The sequence below is a fragment of the Sciurus vulgaris genome (assembly GCF_902686455.1).
Source record: "Sciurus vulgaris genome assembly, chromosome: 5".
Classification (NCBI taxonomy): Eukaryota; Metazoa; Chordata; class Mammalia; order Rodentia; family Sciuridae; genus Sciurus; species Sciurus vulgaris.
In genome coordinates, this window is record NC_136465.1 from 104,034,190 (window position 1) to 104,059,870 (window position 25,681).

The 25,681-nt window shown below is 33.1% G+C and overlaps 1 protein-coding gene across 8 annotated transcripts in view; it reads left to right on the forward strand.

Moving 5' to 3' along the window:
- CNTN1 (contactin 1) overlaps positions 1-25,681 on the forward strand; it is a gene marked incomplete at its 5' end in the record, with an annotated part of 348,115 nt that overhangs the window by 195,977 nt on the left and 126,457 nt on the right. For 4 of the 8 annotated variants that reach the window (XM_079139318.1, XM_079139320.1, XM_079139319.1 and 1 more), the window contains 6 exons: positions 3,271-3,424; positions 4,923-4,955; positions 13,269-13,401; positions 16,509-16,681; positions 18,772-18,867; positions 25,382-25,588. In XM_079139318.1, the coding sequence (XP_078995444.1) occupies positions 3,364-3,424; positions 4,923-4,955; positions 13,269-13,401; positions 16,509-16,681; positions 18,772-18,867; positions 25,382-25,588 (703 nt within the window). Of the gene's footprint in view, positions 1-3,270; positions 3,425-4,922; positions 4,956-13,268; positions 13,402-16,508; positions 16,682-18,771; positions 18,868-25,381; positions 25,589-25,681 lie in introns of those variants that run through there. The other 4 variants (XM_079139323.1, XM_079139324.1, XM_079139322.1 and 1 more) reach the window with 1 other exon arrangement.

Sequence of the window (25,681 nt, forward strand, 5' to 3'; positions counted from 1 at the left end):
GTCATCATAATCTCTGAGAAAGATCAAAGCCTCACTAAGATACAGTTCTTGGTACCTATTGTCACCATCTTATCCTTATTTAAGGAAATTAAAATTAAATTTCAGTTGGTTTATGGCAAGGGCTTTGGAATATAGTAATGCACATGGTTCATTTATTCTTTCATTTATTTTACATATATATCAGTCATAAATAAAATATATACATGCTTGGCAGAGAGCCAGAACAATGAATAAGAAACATGTCCCTTGCCCTGACAGGTCTATGACCTAGTAGAATAATAAATTAATATTTACCAAAAAAAAAAAATACTAAATATCTTAACATGCAAATTCTCATGTAATACTTTTAGTAGTTCTAGGAAATGGGCATTTTCTAAATTTTATATGTGAGGAAAATGAGTCAAAGTTTGAGTAACTTGCCCAAAGTAGCAAGCTAAAGAATTGTTGGGCTAAAAATTCACACAAAATCTATCTGGCTTCTATTGGATTATTTTGACTATGCATTGGCATGAGTTCCCCCACACTGTGATTGTTATCTGAGAAGGAAGTGTTAAATAATATCCTAGACCTAGAAAAAATAGTCTGTATTTTATTTTCAATTTCCTAAAATCACTTGCTCTGTGTGAGCACAAATAATCCTTTCTTTAGACTTGCCCACTTTTTTAGACTATCTTTAAAGTTAATGGGTAAATAGACCCAATCTCCCTGCCACAGTCCATCAAAATGAAAAATATGGAGGACACCAGAGGACTTGAACTTCATCCTTTGCCTCTATTTCCTTTTCTCTTTTAATAACAAAACTACACCAGGATCCCTTGCTCTTAAATTTGAATATCTGTGAGAGTCATTTAGAGTTTTAAATAATAATATATAGTATATTAGTAAATAAATTAGAACATTAAAAATCCAGTTTAATAATCACTTTTGGTTGCCACTGGGCTGTACATGCTTTGTGATTTGCTACTGTTTGCACATATGTTGTCAAAGTTAATTTTTAAAAATAAATTGATGAAGACAACAGTTTTTACATGTATTCCTGTTGATGTTTTCTACCTTTCTCCTCATAATAGGAAGCTGTCCTCATTATTGTGCATATTCCAATGGGAAGAATTAGAAACCAAAGGGCCAAGAAAATGCTCAAAGACACATTTGTGTGTGACTGACAAAGCTTAGAAAGACACAGCCAATCTGTACACATTCCAGTAATTCTCATCTAGATCTAGATTTAGATATAAATGATACCATGAAGCATTGAAATAAAAAAAACTGAAAAATCTTCCACAGGTCATTTCACTGATTCTCCTGCAACCAAAAGAATTATTCTTCATTCTCCATCTTAATTATACTTAATTATTTTTCTTTCTGGATGGTCCTGCTTAGTAAAAGAAAAACGAAATAAAAATTCTAGATTTCATATTGTCTGTACAGATGTATAGTTCTTATCTTCTCAGAATCTCCAAGAGAATAAATTTGGTTACAAATTAATATCAATAATTTAAAATTATCTATGAGGTACTTCTTCTACAATAAAGCATTCTAATTATTTCCTGCTTATACTTTGACCCATTTCTACTGTGTTCTTTAAGAATCCAACTCAAATTTTTCTATAAATAGATGAATAATTTGCAGAGCAATCAATACACTGAAAGTAAAAAAAAAAAAAAAAAAAAAAAAAAAATTATCCTGGCTCATGTGGTGCCAGTAAACATTTGGTCAAGCCAAATGCAAAGTGTTAGAATTCTTGAAAATCAAGGTTGCAATTATGTTCTCAAAATCCATCGTAACTAAAGTTAACTGAAGCCCATATTTTTCTCCAACATGTCAATGAAATGTGAAGTAATCAGTAAGATTTTGTTTTTGCTCTTTTGGATAATATTTAAGTATATTTCTATGTTGAACACTACATCATTAAGTTTTTTTAGAATTATTTCTTGCTGTATATTACTTGATATTTTACACTCAGTTCTATGATGTAAGATTTCTCTGTTCTATTATAAAACACTTGAAACTTAGTTTAATGTCTTTTCAAATTGAAACTCCTGTTGAATCCTATTTAAGAGTTCTTTTCTTAATGCCCTAGGATATATTGTTCTCAAGAAGACCCAGGAATAATTGGTTGAGTTACAAAGTAATCAAATGACTTAAATCTTAGAACACAGACAGCATCACCACTTTCATGCCCTGCCTACCACACTTGGGCACATGCTCAGTGCTGTATTTTACAATGCTTTCAATTAAAATGATTAACATTTTCTTTCAAATTTAATAGCATATAAGTCCAAATAATTATCTCATTACACAAACTTGTGTATCCATATCTTTTTCTAATGACCTAGGAACTTCTTAACACAGAAAACTCCACCTTTCTCTTGATTCATCTTATTTGTATGCTTAATACAGTTGGAGATACCATGTAGATAACAAAGCTTAAATTGTGGGTACCCTCATTTGCATAAGACTATTCCAAGGCCCTGGGTGAAATCTCAACAGTGTAATTGATTACATGGTCATTAATTTTTGCAAATTTTGTAAGGGCAAGATATTTTAATTAGACAGCTGCATAGTTTTGTAGCTTAGTTTGCTAAGTTTGTCTCCTTGTCTTTAAAGAGGTCTCTTCACATTTTAAAGATCTGATTGTTGAACTAGATTTTTCCTTGATGACACACCCAAGTAGTTTACTATTTGTTAAATGAGTTGATAAAAGTAAGGAAGAATGAGTATATTATTAATCAGTGTGTTTTACTATTAAAAATCAGCAGTATGGCAAAAATTTTCTACAAACCACCCATAGGTAGTACTAACATATCATCCTAATAATACCTGTGAGGTCACAAAGCTTTAACACAAATGCATCTTTAAATAAATCTTTCTATCAGCACTTCAATTAAATTTAATCTTTATTGAAAATGATAGATATTGGAATGTTGACAACTGTACTATTTGTAGAAAAGGATTATTATACTCAGTGGTTGGAGAGGAAAAGAAACTTGAACACATACCTGTTGAGTGACTTGCTCATGACCAGGCTGTGTCGGTACTGGATGTCAGTCTTGTGATACTGAATCTACTCTTTTCATTACGATAGTGTCTACAAATGTAGTTAAATAAGCTAAAATTTATTTTACAAGCTAGAAGTACAAAATAAAATAGGTTTGACAATGTCGTTGGCCCCAAATGTTAAACAGTTTCCCTTCTTTCCTCTTCTTTTTTTTCTTCCTAATCCTGCCTTTACATTTCCCCTCCTCTCTTCCATTTCTTTTCTTCATGCAGGTGTTTAATACTACCCAACTGCCGAAAAAGCTAAAGCTTTTTCTTTTCTTTTTCTTTTTTTGGAAAATTTGATGAATTTCTATTAAACACAAGATGAAAATGTGGTTGCTGGTCAGTCGTCTGATGATAATCTCATTTACAACCTGTCTAGCAGGTAAGAATATCCTTTGTATATTTTCTATAAACTATGCACACATAATAAATATGTTTTGCATTTCACTAAATCAGTTGTATGGAGTTAAAATTAATGTTTTCTTTTGACATTCAAGTCATACAAGTAAATAAATTTAATGTTAGGCTTGGCCCTATTTTTTAAGATTTTTGCTTTCAATTAAAATTCACAGGATTTTGTCACCTCATGTGGTAATATGCTGGTAAATGTTTAAAATTTGGATATCTAAGGGGAAGAATTTCTGGCATGTCATATTTGTCCACTCCTGAGAATAAATCCTCCTAGGATGGTCAGTTTCATATTAACATCGTTTAATTTTGAATTGGAAACAATGGGTCACAGCTCACCTTTAAATAGTTATTTTCATCATCCCGATAACGAAATACTTAAATTCAACAGTGAAATGAAAAGTGGTTAAAATATTTTGAAAGTAATGATTTTAAATATGTTCCCTTTGTTTTTAATAAATTTATTTGTAACTTCATAATAATGTAAATGTTAATTCTGTGTTTAACAACTGATTCATAAAATTCCTGAAAATTAATAATCAATTCTTGAGAGTTACTATGAGTAGGTACAAAACAGTATTGAATTGTACATATCTTTGATCAATTTAGTCAATCTTAGATAAATAATATTTAAAATAATTTACAATGTGTGTAGGCACATTAAGAATAACAAAGTAGTTGTGAGAGTGTTCCAGTTTCAGGACAAATATTTTAGGTCTGTCATTTGAAGACAAATATGAAGCACTCAGAGATATTTCCTCCAAGGCAAGATACATCATATTTTTATCTGAAAGTAGTGTTTTCTAACAATCAGTCTTTCTGATACCTTCATGTCAATAATCTTAACTCAGTAGACTCATATAGTTGCTGAAGTTCAAGACATAGCTGTGTGTCCACCCTTTACATGAATTAATCCTTACTGATTGCTTTAATGATAAAACTGAGGAACATTCTATCCTATTCCTAATGTATTTTTAAGGAAATAAAAATAGTATTTTATTTTGGGTAGAAAATTTTATTATGCCGACTCCAGAATCCATAAAAGAGAGCTTCATTATTGCTTAAGAATTTTAATGACATTGACTACTATATATTTTATAGCTATAATAATTACATACACATGCACAAATATAATTGCATACATAATATGTATACACATATGTAATGTAAATGCAATTAAAATGTGGTAATATTATTATTGCAAAGTCATTTATATGTATGAAGTCAAAATTATCTTATTAGTACCAAAAATTCATATGAATTTTATTGATTACAAACTAGTGCTGCAACTATAAAATGTAAAGACAAAATATAACATCTGTACAGATGTAGAGATACTTCTACCTGAAAGGTGAAGGACTGATTCTCCCATGTCATTAACTAGCATCTCAGTTATTCTGTTCGAGTAATGTTTGAAACTACAACTCAAATAATTACTTTAGGTCAAAATTGTTTTTTCTTTTTTGTTTTAGAGTTTACATGGCACAGACGGTATGGTCATGGAGGTAAGTTGATGAAAGGGAAAACCCCTTAAATAGCTTTTCTCAATTGAATCAATTCTTGTTTCTTCTTTGTGTTATTACCTCTCTACACTTGAAAACAAACTTTTAATGTTAGATAACTTAGGAAATTTACACGATGGTTTTTGTGAGATAATAATTCAGCTTGTTCAATTGCCAAGTGAATAAATCACAAATAGGATTGTGGCAGATGGAAAACATCCAATGTGGCCTGCATTATCTTCCTACATGCTTTGTAACAAAGCTATGCTACTACAATTTGAAGCATTACTTTAAATATTATAGCTGTCTAATTTATTTTAAAGAAAACTGTTTGCATTGCCTTAAGAGAGAAAACTGAAGTCAGTGAAGTTAGAAACTTAAGATTTGGTTTCATTAGGAGCCCGTACATGTTGCAGAATTTATGGTTCAAGATGTATTGAACAATAGACAATCCTGTTACTTTGGATTCTACTTTGACTACTCAATAGTTCTTGCAGAAATAGAGGCAGCATGGTATACTAGAAACAAATGCAGTCTTGAATAAGGCGAACCTGGATTTGCACCTACAACCTAGTTCTTACTAGCTGATTTTGTGAATTCTCATGTATATTATTTTACCTTTATTAATCTCAGTTTTGCACTTTGGAAAAAATCAGAATTGCGAGTACTGAAAAAAGAAGGCAAGAAAGCTTGTAGTATAGTGACTGTTCTTACGAACACAATAAAACTGGTAACTTGAAACGGCATAATGATAATGATAGGAGATAGGAAAATTAGGAAGAATCCCAGCAACCAGTGCCACAACTTGCATGCCAATTGGAGAATTCCATGCCAGTTTGAAGGAAAAGAACTTCCACAAGTGGGATGAAAGGACAAGAAATTCTTAGCCCAAAGTCCATCAAAGACATTTCTGTTTATACATTTGTCAACTGGGAATCACTACATGTAGGCTGTATAAGGATGAGTTTGATGTGTTCCTTGATGTAAGACCCTTATCATATAGTAAGAAATAAGATAACCCTTTTATAAGAAAAAGTGCGATGGATGTTTTAAAAGAGTTATTTGCGGTCTAAGATATGTTTAATGATAAAGAGGGTAGGGAAGGGAAACTTCAAGTATTTTAAATGTTAGAAGTAGAGTAAATTCTAAATAGAGGACAAGACACAAGAGTGAAGAGTATTAAAAAAAAAAAACAAAAACTACTCCTATAGTGTTTTGAAGGATGTTAGTAGTTTCATTAAAATTGACTTCATTGTCCAATAAATTTGGGAAAAACTGGCAAATTTTATTTTAATCATTTATTATTAATTTTAAATAATATGTATACTACTTATACACTAAGTATAATATGTATTAGTTTCCTAGGGCTGCCATAATTAAATACCACAAAATAGGTGACAATGAACGAAACTTACTATCTCACAGTTCTGGAAGATAGATGCTCATAATCAAGGTGTTAGAGGGATGCATTCCCTCTGGGACCTAAAGAGAATGTCTTCTTCCTTGTCTCTTCCAGCTTCTGCTAGCCCCACAGATTCCTTTGCTTATGGCAGCATGATTCCAATGTCTTCCACCAACTTCACATGATGTTACCCTTCCATCTTTTCACATAATCTTCCCTTGGTGAATCTCCATCTCTATGTCCAAGTTTCCTCTTCCATAAAGATACCAATCTTATTGAATCAAGATCTACCTGATGACCCCATTTGAACTTGATTACCTCTATAAAGACCCTATTTACAAATGAGGTTGCATTTGGATGACTGGGAGTTAGGAAATATAAATTTTAGGGGAAGAAGAGGAGACCTAATTTAACCCATAGCATTGTTCTAACAAAAAGTATCATGACTCTCTGAGAAGAATTATAAAATGTCCAGATGTTCCCAAGCTAATTTGACCACTAGTTGATGGCAATAAGAACACTAACTGCCCCCATTTTTAAAAATGATTTTTAATACCAAAAAACTCATCTATACTAAATTTAAATTTATGATATATAGTAAAATCATCAGAACCAGCTTCATTAGTCTTCATGTTTTTAATTGTTTTTTATAAATTTTTCATGTTTTGTGAAAGCAATATTGCACTCTATCAAGATAAGAGAATGAATATAATCTAGTTGCATAAAACCAACTTGTAATGCTCAGATATTTAATTACTATTTGAATCATTTGAGATGTGTGAGGTGATGCACATGTGTAATCCCAGCTACTTGGGAGGCTGAGGCAGGAGGATTGCAAGTTCCAGGTCAGCCTGGGCAACTTAGCAAGACTCTATCTCACAATTAAAAATTATAACCAGGTGCAGTGGCACATGCCTGTAATCCCAGCTGCTCTGAAGGCTGAGGCAGGAGGATCATGAGTTCAAAACCAGCCTCAGCAAAAGTGAGGTGCTAAGCAGCTCAGTGAGAACCTGTCTTTAAATAAAAAGAGGGCTGCAGATGTGACTCTGTTCAAATGGCCCTGAGTTCAATCATCCCCGGTACAAAAAAATAATCTTATACATATATATATGGCTGGGGATGTACTTCAGTGGCAGAGTGACCATAGATTCAATCTCCAGTATCTCTCCCCTTCTTTCTTTCTCTTTCTCTTTCTCTTTTTCTTTCACACACACCCATACAATTATGGTTTGGACAAGAGATGTCCTCCCAAAATTTATGGTTAGATTATGAGATTTGGAATATAATCAGTGGATCAATTCATTTGGTGGATTAATAATTTAAATGAATGTAGTGGATGATAAGTGTAGGCAGAGGGACATGGCTGGAGGAAGTGTTTCACTGGGGTCATGCCTTGGGGGTTTACGTTTTGGTGCCTCACTCTGCTTTCAGGCTTACATGAACTGAGCAGTTTTCCTCTGCCACACTCTCTGCCATGATTCTCTAGCTCACTCAGGCCCAGAACAATGGAATCCACTGACCATAGACTGAACCTCTGAAATCATGAACCCAAAATAAGCTTTTTCTTTTCTAAGTTGTTCTTGTCAGGGATTTTGGTTATAGCCACACAAAACTAACACACACAAACACACTTACACCCTAATAATAATAATATAATTTGAAAGTAACTACTTATTTTAGGTGCTTTTTCATTTGTCATCTGCATTTACCTTTCTATCAGTAAAAAGGAAAAACAAATCTTCAGCTATTTCAGGACCAAATTTCATCTAGGCTAACCAAAACATAAAAATAAGTATTTTTAAAATTCTTTATAATTCAATGACAAAAAGTATAAAGTGAAGAAATAAAACAGTAGTATTTATTTCAGAATAATTAGAATGAGAAATAATCTGTAATTTATACTTTACATCTTGATAGGACTCTATCATATCCAAAGCTAATATTAAAAAATAATTATTTTCATGGCTTGGTTGGAGGGAGGGCAGACAGGGACTTTCCCATGTATTTAGAGTATTTTCACCCAAATTTCCTAGATATTATTTCAGTTAGTCTTACAATGGTTATTTAGCATTATTTTCAGTACACTTTTATCTGAGTGATATTTTACAGTGATTATTACTATTTTAGTATATGTGATAGCTCCATAGACTGGATTCTTGAAGTAGGTACATCAGCTGGAGCATGGCACATCTGAGGATGAAGGCAGATCTTAGGAAGCTGTGGAAAGATGCCATGCCAGTTGTATAAATCACAGTGTGTATATGGACACTGGTCCAGGAAATGGCTATGGAGCTTTGATGGGCTCTTCTTGGGCAGGTAAAGTCAAGCAAAGGAGAATTCAGTCCACTTAAGTTTTCTGTTAACCTGATCTTAGTTTTCATTCTGAATTTCAAACTGGATTTCTGCATTTTTGTTTATGATAAATTATTACAATATTACCTATTACTCATGACTCTAAATGCCTACAAAACCGAAGTTCTCAAAGCCAAGCCCTAAACATCAAACATCTTTATTCTTTTATCAGTAGGGAATGATTGACAGTGAAGACAAGGATCTGTACTGCCTAGAAGTATGCTTTGAGACAACTTAAATATTGCCTTATTTAGAGAGGTTATTTTATTTCAAGAGAGCTTGAACCCCACCCTATAATGATTATGCTATTGTAAATATTGTAAAAATTCCAATATTAGACTCTCTTCAAATTTTTATGCCATTACTTTTCTTCTAATAGGTTTTTTCTGAGATTCTTCTTATAATATACTTAAAAATTATGTTTAATAACTAACAGATTGAGATTACATTTCAGAATGAGAATTGGAATTTGTTTCAATATCGATATAAAATGAATAAAAATAACTCTCCAGCACAAATTTTATTTTACTTTCAATCTCCAGAAATAAAGTAGAATAACAAGATTATAGAGGACCATCTCCACATAGTGAGAAATGAAGCAGTCATATTTTTGATCCAACAACTGACTGATTATGTTAATTTTGAGACTGAAAATTGCAAAAGAAAAATCAGTAACACTTGCCTATCAATCATAAATATACAAATATAAATATATATGTAAATACACAAATATAATATATACATAAATATAAATATATATACATATATAAATATAATATGTATAAATTTGACTACAAATATGTAAATGATTTTTTCTTATTAATATTTTGATCAAATTTAAGAAAGATACTTCACTGATAGACTTATGACAATCACGTTAGAAAATAAATGAGTCCACATGAAGAATACTTCAAAAGAAAAAGAGATGTAAAGTGTTAAATCTTCGATTAGCTTGAGAATTTGATGCTTCTCTATAGAAGACTCTATCCAATAAGAAAAGGGGAGTATATTTTAAAAATAATCTTAGCTTCTGTTTTAAATATAATCCCTATTTGTTTCTTATTCTGCAGATCAGCAGGGGTCTTTTGTTTACATTACTTTCATAACTGCATCCCACATCCATTTCTTTCTGGTTTAAACTTTACAAAGCCTTATGCAATCACTACTATATTCCCCATTATTAAGTAAGATAGTCAGATAAAACTTCTCCAACTTGCTGCTTGTAGAATGTAACTTTGAAAAAGTCCCAAAGGAAAATCCCCTGACTCTGAAGATCTGAGATTCTCTTAAAAGTACTTTTCACAGAGCAGAAGTTTTTGATTTTCAATAATATTCAACCTATCCATTTTTTTTTCTTTCATGGTTCATGCTTTTAGTGTTTTATCTAAGAACTCATCGCTGTACCCAAGACTAGATCATCAGCTGAACTAAGAACACTAACACCTAAGGTTCATCAAACTGTACTTCCCAAGGCAACATCTGAAATCCTTAGTCTAACATTGTTGTACTTAGCAGAAACACAAAATCAAATCCAGTGAAGATTTAGTGGTCTTGTGTGTACATTATAGGCATAACCACATCCCATATCCGTTTCTTCTTGATGATCTTATCTACTGGTAATACCATGATGACATCATCATTATGCTTTTAATTAAATGCAGCTTACTTGAAATATAATTATAAACTTTTTACTCAGTAAAATATTTATCTTTAGTATTCTAAATACTTATGTATTAGGATTTTACATGATGTTTGAAATAATTCACACTGAAATCACTTCATCAAAGTATGAAGTGAAAATAGAAGTCACCTTACTCTCAAAAAGAGAACCTAAATATACTGATAAAAGTGCACTTCTCTGTTTATCTTTTTGAGTATTTTTATTTGCATTGGGAAGAACAGCAGGATCTCCAAATCAGCAGGTATTACTAAATTGCTCCAGTCAGAAAAGCTTGTGCAATTTGGAGAGTGTCAAGGAAGTGCTTATGAAGTTGTCCAAGTGGGAAGAAAAATAGCATGACTTTTATCATAGATAAGCACAGGGGCATTTCTCTCAAAAATTGGAAAATATAGACCCTCTGTAAAAAATGAAAGTCTCTAGTCTTCAGGGATTTGTATTCATTTCTCATTTCCTCTGGTGTGCTGTTACATTCAGAAAGGCCAGAAAGTAGCAGGCATCATCAGTATAATTATTAGAAGTGAAGCAGAAAGCATTATATATATATATATATATATATATATATATATATATATATATATTTGGTATTCTCAACTTCAAGAAGGATGTGGAACTAGAGTCAGCCAAGGTCAGCATTTTCAAAATCATTAGCTGAAGGCTTCTGTGAATCCTTTGCATTCGCGATTTTATTTATTGTTTTGGTAGGCCCATGGGGTCCCAGGGACATATGCTCCTGTTCTTTTCTTTATAAGTGTAGAAGCCATGTAGCACAAGTAGCTTGTATAAAACAGCAGTTAAAAAGTGAATTGCTGGAGATAAATCCCAGGTCCTCTGAGCAACTTACCAGCTACCTGAAATGGCATGGTGGTTATGACTGTGACTGAGATGTATAAATCTTTGAATGGCAATTTGAGCATTTCAGTTAAAAAAATGAGACAGCTCTTTTTGAAACATTTTGAGCTAGTTTAGAAAAATTAATGCTTTATGGTGGAGGAAACTACCTTAAGGACTTTATTAGTTATCTATGTGTACAACAAATATGTGTTGAGTATCTAAGTCTACACAACACTAATAGTACCACGGCTGTAGTATAAGACTGAGTACAAGTTGGCTTCTGTCTCTTAGGAGCTTTATGATTGTCTGAGAGTAGATATACATAAAAATATAAACTAATATTTGAAAATATTGGTAACAAATATTTATTGTTTAGTGATTATATGCTAAGTAGGTATGCTGCTGTCTTCCATGAATGTCTCAAAATTATTGTGATAATAACCTCATGAGAGATTTTGTGATTCCTCTTTTATAAGGGTGATATTGAGGCTTAAATAGATTAAATAATTTGTCTAAGGGCACATTGATAAATGGCATGTAGCAAAACTTAAATTACACACTTAAACTGTTAAAGTAAGTTGGAAGAGATCTCTCACAAAGGTTGAGGTTAGAGAGATAAAAAGGCAACATGACATTTGCCTTAAACTCTCTCTTAAAAAAATAAACTGGAGGAATAAACTATGGCTTTGAACTAGCAGAGACATTTCAGTGACCCTATGTAAGAATAGTCCCCCTTTCTAGCCACACAAATCAATATTAATTCACTTGGAAACACAGGGGCCTGAGCTGTGCAGTGTCAGTGCTGTCACACTGGTGACATGTGAGTGAGTTCCTTCTCTTCATCTTGCTGTGCATTGCCACCTTTCCTTCCAGAGAGGAAAGACTGTCAGGAACAATTTCTTCACAACATGGGTATATTGTAATGAATTTCAAACCAGTTGGTCAGATCTTGTACTTATGTGATTTGTTTCTGAGTTGTTCTAAATGTTGCTGAGTACCAGTGCTGGTCACGTGTTTAGGAAATAGATAGATAGATAGATAGATAGATAGATACCCAAGAAAGAGACTAATTTCCCTAAAGCTTCTAGAAATTTATTTGTTTTCTTATAACAGGTTTTTAAAGCACCACACAGAAACACACCAATCTAGGACACTGGTTTACAGAGATTAAAGACATAACCACTTATTCCCAAGCAGTGACCATCTAGTGTGACAGAAAGTTGCCTCAAGAATCACGTTGGAGGGCTGGGAAGATAGCTCAGCTGGTAGAGTGCTTGCCTTACAAGCACAAGGCCCTGAGTTTGATCCCCAGTACCGAAAAAAAAAAAAAAAAAAGAATCATGTTGGGCTAGGCACGGTGGCCCATGCCTGTAATCCCAGGGAATCTGGAGGCTGAGACAGGAGGATTGTGAGTTCAAAGCCAGTCTCAGCAAAAACGAGGTGCTAAACAACTTGGCGAGACCCTGTCTCTAAATAAAATACAAAAGAGGGCTGGGGATGTGGCTCAGTGGTCGAATGACCCTGAGTTCAATCCCTGGTACAAAAAAAAAAAAAAATATATATATATATATATACATACATACATACACACACACACACACATCACAATGGGTATGCTAAGTACCATAACTGGTATAGGGAGGTATGGGGAAAAAACAGAATCAGCTAGAGCCAGGAGGGGCAAGAGGTAGCTTCTTGAAGGGACTAACTCTATGACTAGGTCATGAAGGACAATACAAATTTTTGCAGAAGAGTTGAATGGTGATTCTAGAAAGGGGGAAAGCATATATAAAGGCCCAGGGGCATGAAAGCATGGCTCTAATTGCTAGAAGTAGTGAAGTATGGAATCACCAGGTACTTGTAGGAAAATGACGAGGGATGGGTAGAAAAGAATTTTGAATACAGAATAGGATATTTTCATCAGGGTCATGGAGATAATATCTTTGTTTTGAATTAAAATGGAGACCTTGTTTCTAACATTTTTTTAAATAACTTTTTTCAGTATATCTAGATTTTCTTTGCTATATAAAATAATTTTATTTTCCCACAGTTTCTGAGGAAGACAAAGGATTTGGACCAATTTTTGAAGAGCAACCAATCAATACCATTTATCCAGAAGAATCACTGGAAGGAAAAGTTTCACTAAACTGTAGGGCACGAGCCAGCCCTTTTCCAGTTTACAAGTAATGTGTCTCACTATCCGGAAAAAGTCATACCTATAAATGATGGATAATATTTCTATGTTAACTAAATTTATAAAGCTTGCATAGATAATTCTAGAAAGTATTACCTTTCTAGTACTCTTAAGTCTGTATTCCAGATAACAGAACTAATTTCTTAAATAGCTATACCTATTGGACAATTTATTAGATATATGCCTTTTAGTTTTTCTGAGTTAATGTTGATGCTTTTAAAAATAACTTTAGAAAAAGTTACAATGGGTTTTCCTGCTTCAGATAGTTCAGAAAAGAACACTAGCAGTTTCTAGTCTAATGCAAAAAAAAAAAAAGATTCAAAAATTAACCAGACACAAATGGATTTGAACTTCATTTGAATCAGTTCCATGAAAATAAAGCAGGTGATTGATGGGAAAATTAAGGGCTGCAGTGGGTTAATATCAACCAACTTAATTGAAGGTTGTCACTCAACAGCCTTGATTTTAGTAGTAGACTCCTATTCCTGGATAGAAAAATAACTTTCTATTATTATAAAAAGTTAATATCAAAGAAAAATATCCCCTTCCCCTCATTTAATCTAATTGGACTCATTTTCTCTTGCCACTGGGCATAATTACAAAATTATTCTTAAAATAAAATATGAATTTAGACATAAAATCACCATACCTTTGAAATTATTTTTATTGTTTCAATTTCATGCATGGGAGTACAATATAAATACATTTGTTGTAAAATATTTGATGGGTTAGACTTATTGCTACCCTTAAGCTATATGTAAGGGGACTGATTCTATGCACACAGTTCTGGTCATGAACTAGTACAGCTATTAGAAACTATAGAGAGATCCAACCTAAGACTTTTATAGGAGAAGAAGCTAAGCCTTCCGTAATTAAATTGACTTGCTTTTGCTTTAGTAAATTGCAGATCCAGGTTGAAAACTCAAGTTTCATGACTTGCAAAGAAGTCTATAATTTTTTCTGTATTTATCTATCTAGATAGATTGATAGAATCTCAAAAGCTATTTCAGTGATGCTTATTCTGTGACACTCTGTCCTGGATATGCCTACCAGAAACCTTGGCAAGTCAGCCTCCAGACTAGAATGGAGTCAAAAAAATAGAGGGGCTGTTTTCAGTGTTCTAGAAACTACACTGGCAGGGTTATGTTTCTTGCTGTGCCTTGTGCCCGTCAGCAGAGACAGTAAGAAGAAAACTTCTCTTGGCAAATGTATCACCATTTCCCTCCTACAGGCTATCCCTGCAGTGAAATCCCCAGGTTGCCTTGGCTTATATCAATGTAGAAAGCTGGAGCAGCCAAGTAGATGTTTAATCCTATTAAGAAGACAGTCTACATTTAACCACAATACATAAAAACAAATCAATAAATAAAGAAGTAAGAAAGAAAAGGAGAAAAAGAAAATAAAATGTTCATGATTCAACTAGTCTCATGGAAAAGAACTCTCAAAGTTTTTAAATTCACTTAATATTCCAGGCAAGCCATACTAACCTTAGTAATCAGGCAATCTGTCATTCACACAGTGGATTTATATTTGTAGCATGTTCCATGATAATGTGTTATTCATGGCAACATCCTGAGAGGTAAGAGTTACAACAGGGAACTTTATCTCCCACTTTTCAGCCTTGAGGCCTCCATTATCTTCCCCCTGCCCTCAAAGCAACAAGCTCTAAGGTAAAAGCTGTATTTAAAGCAGTACAATAGGAATTGTAACAATAGTGTGTTTCTGAAAATAGGTGAGTCAGCTTACCCAAACAGCAAAACTTAATGGTTATATCACAGGCAGAATCAGATCCGTAGGGAGAAAGTCAATTCCATACACAAAAAATGGGGAGCCCATATAATGGAGGAGAAATCCCAACAGTTGGAGCTGACCAACAAGGAAACTCACTGTCCTGAAAAGTCTAAGTAATAGCACTGGATGGTTGGGGCAGGAACAGTATTACCATCAACTGAAGGAAGGGGGATAGATTTATTCCTTGGGTTGGAATTGGGTAGGTTTTAAAAATGCAAAAGCATTGTTTTCTATTCTTATTTCTTAAATTACCCCCATATTATGAACTTTATAACTGAATATGTTCTAGTAAATTTGATTTGGTAAAAAGATGTTCTAAAATCATCAGGGCATTTTGGCATGATTCTTGCTTATCAGAAATATGCCAACAATGAATGATGTGGTCACAGGCTCTACTACTTAAATTACTTGACCAGGGTTCTTGCCTTTTGACCTTCCTAAGGACATGAAACGTTAAAGGATAAATGCTCATACAGGATGATCATAAAATTTTGAGGTTGTCATCTTAATTGAAAACTATATTCCACATGCATTTTTCTTATTACCTCACCAAGAAAGTTAGATCCCTGTTTCTAGTTAATTTATATATGACAGTTCCCATCCATTATAAGATTATAAAACAGGTAAAAAAATAACTTTGTCAAAAGTAATACTTAAATACCGTGAAAAGGAGCACTGACCACTCAGTGTGACCACTGACTCTAGGCTGAGGAAGTCTGATTTAAACTGATTTAATTTATATGTGACTTAGAATCAAAAGATCCAATGGAATCTTATAATTTTCAAACTGTGTGATCACCCTCTAGTGGTCAGGATATACCCTTTACTAAGCAGAATTTTAATTAGTTTATGTCACTGCAAAATTTCTTTGCTGTTTAAAAATCAGATATTGATATTTTATATTTTATTTCTGATAGATCAATGCTTTTAATATTTCATAGAACATACCTACATATATATGAATCTAGTACATTAATTGCTAATATTTATATTCAGATATACTCTTGTATATCTGCTAAGAAATCAATTTACGGAGTAAAACTCAACAACATATTTATTATTTGATATATCTCATTAAAAAAAGAGGAAATAATGTCATGTAATTTGACATTTGCCTTTCTGTATCTGAGCTAAATTATATATCATGACCCTAGATACTTGAGAGTATGAATTACCACCCTATTTTACACTTAATCATCTGATTTCATGTGGAGCTATACCAAAGTTATTTTAGATAAATGCCAGTCCAGAAAAGTTTCCAAACCTCCTGACCTTTGATATGACATGAATATCTTTTTCTCACAGATGGAGAATGAATAACGGAGATGTTGATCTGACAAGTGACCGATACAGTATGGTGGGAGGAAACCTTGTCATCAACAACCCTGACAAACAGAAAGATGCTGGAACATACTATTGTTTGGCATCAAATAACTATGGGATGGTCAGAAGCACCGAAGCAATCCTGAGCTTTGGATGTAAGTAGTTATAACTTTTAAAAGGGCAGTTTTATTTGGTGAAGTGAGAATTAGATGTTTTAATTATTGATAAAAATCTATATAAACTGGAGGACTAATTTTGTGATGGTCAACTCTTTTAGTTTCTTTCATCCTGTTAAAATCCTTCTACTTGCTTCTCCCAGTGAAAATGGTCTCTTGCCTCAACATTCCAACAGAAGTACTAAATGTTCGCTGTGTGGGTTGTTGGAGAAGACGCGGTCTTGCTCCCCACACGGGTTAGCAGGTGAGACAGGTTAGTTGGTGAGACAGGTCAGACGTGTTTGAAAGTTTTCAATTGAAATGCAGAAATTCTGTTATGATCTTTGAGATAGTTATCAATAAGTGCTTACCCTAAAAATTCAGCAAGAAAACAGTGTAGTGAAAGGAAGTCAATGCAGATGAGGTGGTTCTTTTATGATGAGTGGATTTTAATTGTATGGTGATGAAAAATTTCAAGAGATCAAATAATCACACAGGGTGTTTTGAATGTACTTAAAATTGTGAAAGATAATTTTGTAAAATAAACTGAGACCATGTTGAAGACTATTGCATAGCTCTAAAAACTAGCATCACTGGAAGTGCTGAGCCATACATTAATATCTCCAAGGAAGTGCAAACTAATTCTTAGGGGGGGGAAATGTGTTAGGCATTACAATGCTGTGGTTTGTAGCTTTCTAATGCTCAATGCTACCTGGCAATATCTGATTCTTCAATATTTAAATTCTCCTAGTAGGAATAATTAACATTATATTTTAATTAATGTAATTATTTTAAACTTAAACAAAATTTTTCACCTATAGGGAGTCGATAGTTAAAAACATTTCAAGAGATACTGTGCTAAAGTTAGAGGTTGTTTTCATTGCACATTGGGAAATGAATTGAACCAAATGATATCCACTTGATTTTATAAGCCAGCACCAAATCGTTTGCAAAATGAATTATAGGATGAGAATAGTTGTTTTGAGAAATACTACATGGCAGTGACCACCAGAAGGTGGTCAGACAGGATCAGAAACAAGAATAAAATAAGTTAGTGTAATAAAAGTGAAATGTAAATGATAAATACTAACCTTGAGAAATAATTAACAGGTTACATTGCACTGAAGGAAAGAAGACCTTCAATATTTTTTAAGGAAAGTCCAGAGGAAGGGCAGATACAGACATTTTCTGTGCTTGTTAAACATGGAATGGGAAAAAGAAAACCGACTTTTAAAGATTGGGGAAAGCATTGGATAGTTGTTTCATATGCAGAGTTTATTGTAATATGAAGTTATCCAAACTGAAATGTCAAGTAAGCAATTGAAGATAGGGATGACATTCAAGTGAGACATCAGGACTTGAGATGTTGATGTGAATATTTCTCTGTATAGAGATAAAAATCAGAATAGAGGGATTTTCAGAGGTAGGCAATATATTAAGGGAAGTAAAAAATCAATATAGTTTGGGGGCAGATTGTAGATGAGGACCAGAAGGAGAGGCAGGACTGAAACAAAATGAGTATAAGTAAAAGAAATGAAGAATTAAAGTGGCCCAGGATCTAGGAATAAAACAAACCAAGAGCTCCAAATACATAGAAAAGAGTAAAGGAAATTGGAACTGAGACAACCAAGATTTTGAAAAGGAGCAAGCAATTGGTCGTATTCACCTTCTCAACTAAGATTCTGCCTTTTACTCGAATTCCTTTCAACATCCAAATTCTCCCTCTAGCAGGGAAATATAAACCTTCAAATGAGTCAGTTCCTCTAAGCATACCTCTTTACTTACTTTCTTAGGTAGATCTCTGATTTGTCCAGTCCCATTTTACTTCCTTATATAGGTTATCCTTAAATCTGAAACAAAGGTTCATAGAATATTTGTAATCTTCAGTTGTTAGAATTCTTAAACAGGCTGTTGCTGGTATCCATAGGTTTTGTACTCATGACAAAACTCTTGGATAGTGTGTGCAAATCCTGGCATGTGAAAATGAGGAGCATTTGTATCTCAATTAGCTACTGAAAGTAATATTTAATGAATGGCTCTCTTTCTCTTGACCGGAAAGTGAATGATTTCCTTTTCCTTTTTTATAATAGATCTTGATCCTTTCCCACCTGAGGAACGCCCTGAGGTCAAAGTGAAAGAAGGAAAAGGAATGGTGCTTCTCTGTGATCCCCCATACCATTTTCCAGGTAAACTTAGTGTCTCTGTGTCTATAAGTACCTATGAAATGAGTGACAAGTTTCCATTTTTCTAGTAATAATGGCACATTTACTAATTGTCTAACTTAATAATCATGTCTCATCATTAATTAAATGAGACACAATGTTTGCCTAAATTTGTAATGTATTACTTTCTAGTAGTTATAGACAGTTTCTTTGTTGGTTCATTAGTCACTTGATCCTAACACCAAGGATCTTTGATCATTTTAGTTTATAAACAGTATATATGTTGGATTGTATTCTCATTAAAATTCCTGTTATATGGGAAAAATTATGATAGATTTTGGAGAAATTATTCATGAAATAGAACAGCACTAAGGCATGATATATAATCAATCATTTTCTTAATAATTTAACAACTACGGTATACTGTGAACTGAAACTAAATATTAGAAGGTGATATAGATGTAATAAATTATTAATCTCTTCAGGAACACTAAGATGCAAGAATAGTCATTACTTTAGGAAAGAGGCAAAATGAGTATCATCCGTTATGAGATTCTACTCCGAATTCATTTTCTATAATATAATATCAGTAAAATAAAAGCCAGCAAGGCACTTGCTAAAAGAATGCTTCATACATGTATGTTCCCTTGTTTTATTATCAAACCTCCCCTTGAGATGATATGTAAAATTTTTTGTAATTAAAATAATGTTTTATACAATTTGTGTCATAAATTTAACTTTAAACATCTCCATAGAGAATGAAACATAACAGCCCGTTATAAATAATTTTGTGTGGAATATGTCAATCTGATTTGTATATATGGGTACACACATATATACACATGTACCTTGCACAAAATTATATATATATGTATTCCCTGAAAATTATATATATACCATAACTCATAATGCTATTATATATATATATATATATATATATATATATATATATATATACACACATACATACAGAGAGAGGATTCCTTGAGAAATTCAAGAAGAACATCAAATTTAAAATGTTGTGACAACCTTTCAAAGAGAATGTAGGCATTTTCTTGAGGAACTGCTACTCTGTGAATGAAACCCCTTCTCAGCTTCATAGTATTTTCCACAAACAAGGTAATAGCCATGAACAGCAATAGCTACATCTGAAATTCGGTCCTAGAGGGGCTTCATTCCTTTACTCATTGACTCAAGGAATCTCTTGTGAGCACTTTATGTAACAGGCACTGTTATGCCATAGTAACAACTCAGTTGGAGCAAGTTAGAAAATCTACCAGCATTCTAGACCTTCTGCCGGGACAGGCAGACAATAAATAGGATGAAGAATTAAAAGATATAGCATACTTGGTATTTTAGATACATATTAGGGAGAAACACATAATGCAGGGAAGGGGAGGAGAGGGTAAGTTGACGGAATGGTTGAACTTTTAGAATGGGCTTCCTTGAGAAGGGACCTGAAGGAAATGAAAGAGCTGAGAGAAGGATGTTCCAGGCAGATGATGTTGCAAGAATGAAAGCCTGAGGTGAGACCATTGGTGACCAAGGAAGCCAGAGGGGTTCTATTAGAGTAAAAAAGGTAGAGAGCAGCAAGAAATGGAATGAGAGAGGAACTAGAGCCCTATTGTGATGGATCCTCTCACTCATGGAAATTACTTTGGCTTTTGCTTCAAATGAGAATTACACTGGAGGATTTTGAGCAAAGGAGTTACATAACATTAGTTCAGTTTTGAAAAGATGACTTGTTACTGGAAGAAGATGATCAGTTACAGGTATTGCAGAAGATGATCAGTTACAGGTATTGCATATGATGGTCCAGAGTGGTGGCAGACAGGTGGAAAGATAATTCTGGATATACTCTGGATAAATAGAATATATTTAATTGTATAATTTTACATATCCTTTAGTTAAATTCCATATACATTTTGAAGGAGCTAAGAGGAATTACTGGTAGAATTTATGTGGAGGATATGAGAAATGCAGAAGTTAAGCATGGCTTCAAAGTTTCTGTCATGAGTTCCTGAAGGAATGAAATTGCCATTTTTTAAGCTGAAGGAATAGATGTGGAAATGTTAAATGTCAGGTGTCTATTAAACTTACAAATCAAAGTCATATTGTCAGCTCTCTATGTGTGGAGCTCACAGATGACAACTGATCTAGAAATATCAATTTGTGATTTATCATTATATATTTTTAAAGTTTGACTGCATGTGATTACCTAGAAAATTAGAGTAGATAGAAAGAGGGAGGAAGATTTCCAAGATACAAGCTGTAAGATATATTTAATATAAGTTCTGATTTCAGTCTCTATGATTTCTTAACCACTGTGTTGAATAAAGAATTCCATGGACCAGAAAAATGATTTGGAGAAACTTAAAAAATTAAACCAAGGGAATCGATTACCTCTTTGATAAAGATATATATGCATTTGTGGGGAAAAAAAAAAACTAAAACTAAAACTTAATTGGTTTTAGATGAGTCCAAGAAAACCCTTAATCACTGAATAAAATCTGAGTAGCTATCTCCTTCCAGTTCATGTTATTAGCATCTATATGATATCTCTGAACATTATATATGGCATCTTTTACCATATATACCATCTTCATACCATAAATCTTCCTTTGTTCTTAATGCAGTTAAATTGAAATTTTGTGCTTTGAAGCTTAGAACTTTAATGAAGGTTGAAAAAAATCTGTTGTAGGTTTCTGAGTATCTAAGAATATTATACATGGAACTATTTATAGTTGTGAAGTGCTACTACCCTAGTGATTATCTGAGAATGAGTCCTCACTGTCAGGTAAACTTGGACACATCTGTCTTAATTTTCTCATTTAAACTTTGGAGATAATAACTCCTGTGCCATTTTCCATGTAGGTTGTTCTGAATGCATTCAATATTTTTGGGTCCACAGTCATTATTCAGTACATCTTACTACATTAAAGATTTGGGACTTTTATTTATTTATTTTTATTTTGTGTGTATGTGTGTGGTGTTTTTTTGTTTTTTGTTTTTGTTTTTGCAATGCTAGGGATTAGACCCAGGACTTCATGCATGCTAGACACTACCACTGAGCCACACTCCTAGCCCAAGATTTTTAATTCATGATTATAGAAATTTTATCTCTCTCATTTATGCAGAGGAAAAAAAATCCAAAAGGAAACATCTCATTTTTCCTAGTCCTTACATTTTCCTCTGAGTTTAGGTACCCTGTAGTTTTCCTAAGGAGAAATATCTGATTTGAACTATGCTACTTATTTATCAAGAGCAATCACAATGTGCATTTCAGAATAAATAGTCATTAAATTTTATAATAAAATTTGATATACAACTGATTTTTAATGCCTAGCACAAAATAAGTGCTCAATGAGGAATGAGGGGGTAAGAAAATGACAGAGAATATCATTTGTTCATTAAGTTCATTGCATGTAGGAGTTAAGTTTCATATAAAGATAAACTTGTTCAGATTTTATTTTAGATAAGTAATTCACAAATGCATGAGACTTTTTAAATTCCTAGACTCTTGAAATTAGAACACAATGCCTTATTTCCAGTCTATTTTATGTTAACATAATCATTAAAAATGGCTTAACAATATCTCAGAAAATATAAACCATATCTTTGTATTTTTAGAGAGTGAGAACAGAGAGGAAAAGAAAAAGCCCATCAATTGAAGGGTGGGTTCTATTTACAAAATATAAAATAACTAAAAATAGACTTATGTATGAATTCAAAACTGAATAAGAACATGGGAATACTCTTAAGAAAAATAATTCCTGTTATGTCAAATATGTTTATGAATGAATTTCAACAGACTAATAACGGTCAGCCCAAAAACAGATGAGCAGAAGAGCAAGGTAGGGAATATGTTAACTCACAATGGGTATAAATTGGTATAAATTTCTTTCCAAACATGTTTAATGTGTAGCTTACTATGTCGAAGCACTTATTGGAAGCTCTGGTGATTTTATTGGTGTAGATAAACTATGCTGTCAAGGCTAGTTTTTATAAAGGCATGAAAATATTCTAAAAATGTTTGCGAATTACTCCTCCAGGGCATACAAAAGAACTTAAAGTGTATTTCTAGGAGAAAGATACATTATTTAGTAAGACTAAATAAGTGCAATTTAAAGTAATACAATGAATCTAGCTAAATGCACTGCAGTTGTCCAAAACAAAATTTCCCCTGTAACATTTATGTTTCAGACTCTCCTGGGGCAAGGGTTAGAAGTCTTTTATATCCATGGACAAAAGCAACATTTTAAAACATGTGTGGCACTTATTCTGACAGAAAAAATAATTTTATGGTAAATTATTATGTAATTCAGTGTACAATGGTAGGAGAAAAAGAGGGAATGGCTTTTTCAAGGATTACTGATTTGATCAACTGCAAGGGGCAGAGAAATGGACAAGGAAATATATAGAGAAGATAATTCATTGAGTCTTTGTGAGAACTATATTAGGGCTTAGCTCTTTTTTTTTTTTTTTAATTGTAAACAAATGGGATACATGTTGTTTCTCTGTTTGTACATGGCGTAAAGGCATACCATTTGTATTAGCAAATAAATTCAACAGCATTTTAAAGGATGATATATCAAGATCAAGTAGGATCTATCTCTGGAATGCAAGAATGGCTCAACATATGCAAATCAATAAATGTGGTTTACTACATTAGCAGAATGAAGACCAAAATTATGATCATCCAAAGAAACTTAAAAAAAATCATTTCAAAGTTCAACATCTGTTCACAATCTCAACTTTTTTTTTTTTATTGTAAACAAATGGGATACATGTTGTTTCTCTGCTTGTATATGGCATAAAGGCATACCATTTATGTAATCATAAATTTACATAGAGTAATGTTGTTTGATTCATTCTGTTATTTTTTCCCTTCCCCCCACCCCTCCCACCCCTCTTTACCCTCTATACAGTACTTCCTTCCTCCATACTTGCCCCCCTCCCTAACCCTAACTCTAACCCTAACACTAACCCTTCCCTCCCCCCCATTATGTGTCATCCTCCACTTATTAGCGATATCATTCGTCCTTTGGCTTTTTGAGATTGGCTTATCTCACTTAGCATGATATTCTCCAATTTCATCCATTTGCCTGCAAATGCCATAATTTTATCATTCTTTATGGCTGAGTAATATTCCATTGTATATATATACCACAGTTTCTTTATCCACTCATCAATTGAAGGGCATCTAGGTTGGTTCCACAGTCTGGCTATTGTGAATTGAGCAGCTATGAACATTGATGTGGCTGTGTCTCTGTAGTATGCTGATTTTAAGTCCTTTGATTGCTAAAATTATCTCATTGTTAACTTAGGGAGCCAGGGTGCCTATGACTATGGTCATGGCACGGTTTATTTTGGTGATGGCGGGTAAGGAGGAAGTTGAGAATAGTTCCAGCTTCCTCTTGCTGTAAGACTTTTGGGAAGTCGATTAACATAGTAAGCCCTTTGCTCCCCTGAATGATAATGGTAAAATATTTCTTCTTTTGTTGTAATGAAAGTTGAAAGCCTCTGACACATTGCAGTTACTATTTTGTCTAAGTGAATGGCCTTGTCATTAGGTAAAAATTCGTTAGTTGACTTTAGTTTATGTTACATGTCCCACGAGGGCAAGACCATATCTATATTGTTTAATGGCACATTGGAGATTCTCAGTTTGTACAACCTAAGTAGATTAGAGAATGTACACTTTCATTTCAAATCTAATTGGAATCTGAATTTCTAATTACACTCTTCCTAGCAGCATCTGTCTTCACATAGACAGTAATCATTTTCATAATCTAGAAATATGCCTTGTCCATAGTTTTATCCTGTGCTTTTGTTGAAAGACTACTGGGGAGTTTTTCCTCATAATAGAAATAAAAAATGAGTGGAGAAGCAGCAAGTTAAGAACAACATTCTGTTTTTGGTCTGTCTGGTATGACTAATCAATGAAATTTCCATGGCTAAGAGTAACCATATAATATGTTTCCTATTATTTAAGAAAACCAGTCACATGTTTTTCCACTTCTATTGGTTTTATTTTTTAATATGACCACAACAGGTTATGCAAGCTCATTTCTAAATCTGTAATTTGAAATAGGAATACTGAAAAGAAACATATATAAAGCCATAATATGTTAAGTCATTTTGAACTTATTTATAAAATACAGTAGGGCAGACGAATTGTAGACTTTGGAATTATTAAACCTGGATTAAAATCTCAATTATACTTAGTGGTCATGAAAATTCTAAGCAAGTTTTTATCCTGAGTTTCACTTAAAGCTATCAATGAAATGGAAAAAAGAATGCTAATAGTTTATACACTAATATAGATAGATAAAAAAAAATGTAATTACTTAGTACTTTGCTTGCATTCATGAAAAGTGATAGCTATTAGAAAATTTGCACTTAGATCGTCTTGGCTTTTCTCCAACATTTGCTCTTCCATAATCTCTACTGGATTATTTGACAGCTTGTGATTAGAAAACAGAATCTTTGCTTTTGAAGAAGAGCTGAATATTTAGTCAACAATATTTTCTTCTAGATGATCTTAGCTACCGCTGGCTTCTCAATGAATTTCCTGTGTTTATCACAATGGATAAACGAAGATTTGTGTCTCAAACCAATGGCAATCTCTACATTGCAAATGTTGAGGCATCTGACAAAGGCAATTATTCCTGCTTTGTATCCAGTCCTTCCATTACAAAGAGTGTGTTCAGCAAATTTATCCCACTCATTCCAATACCTGAACGTAAGTATTTTATTTGATACACTGTTTTTTGCAAGGTTGTCTGCTTATGGCATACCTATATCTAAGTGGGGTGAAAAGCTTAATTCTTCAAGT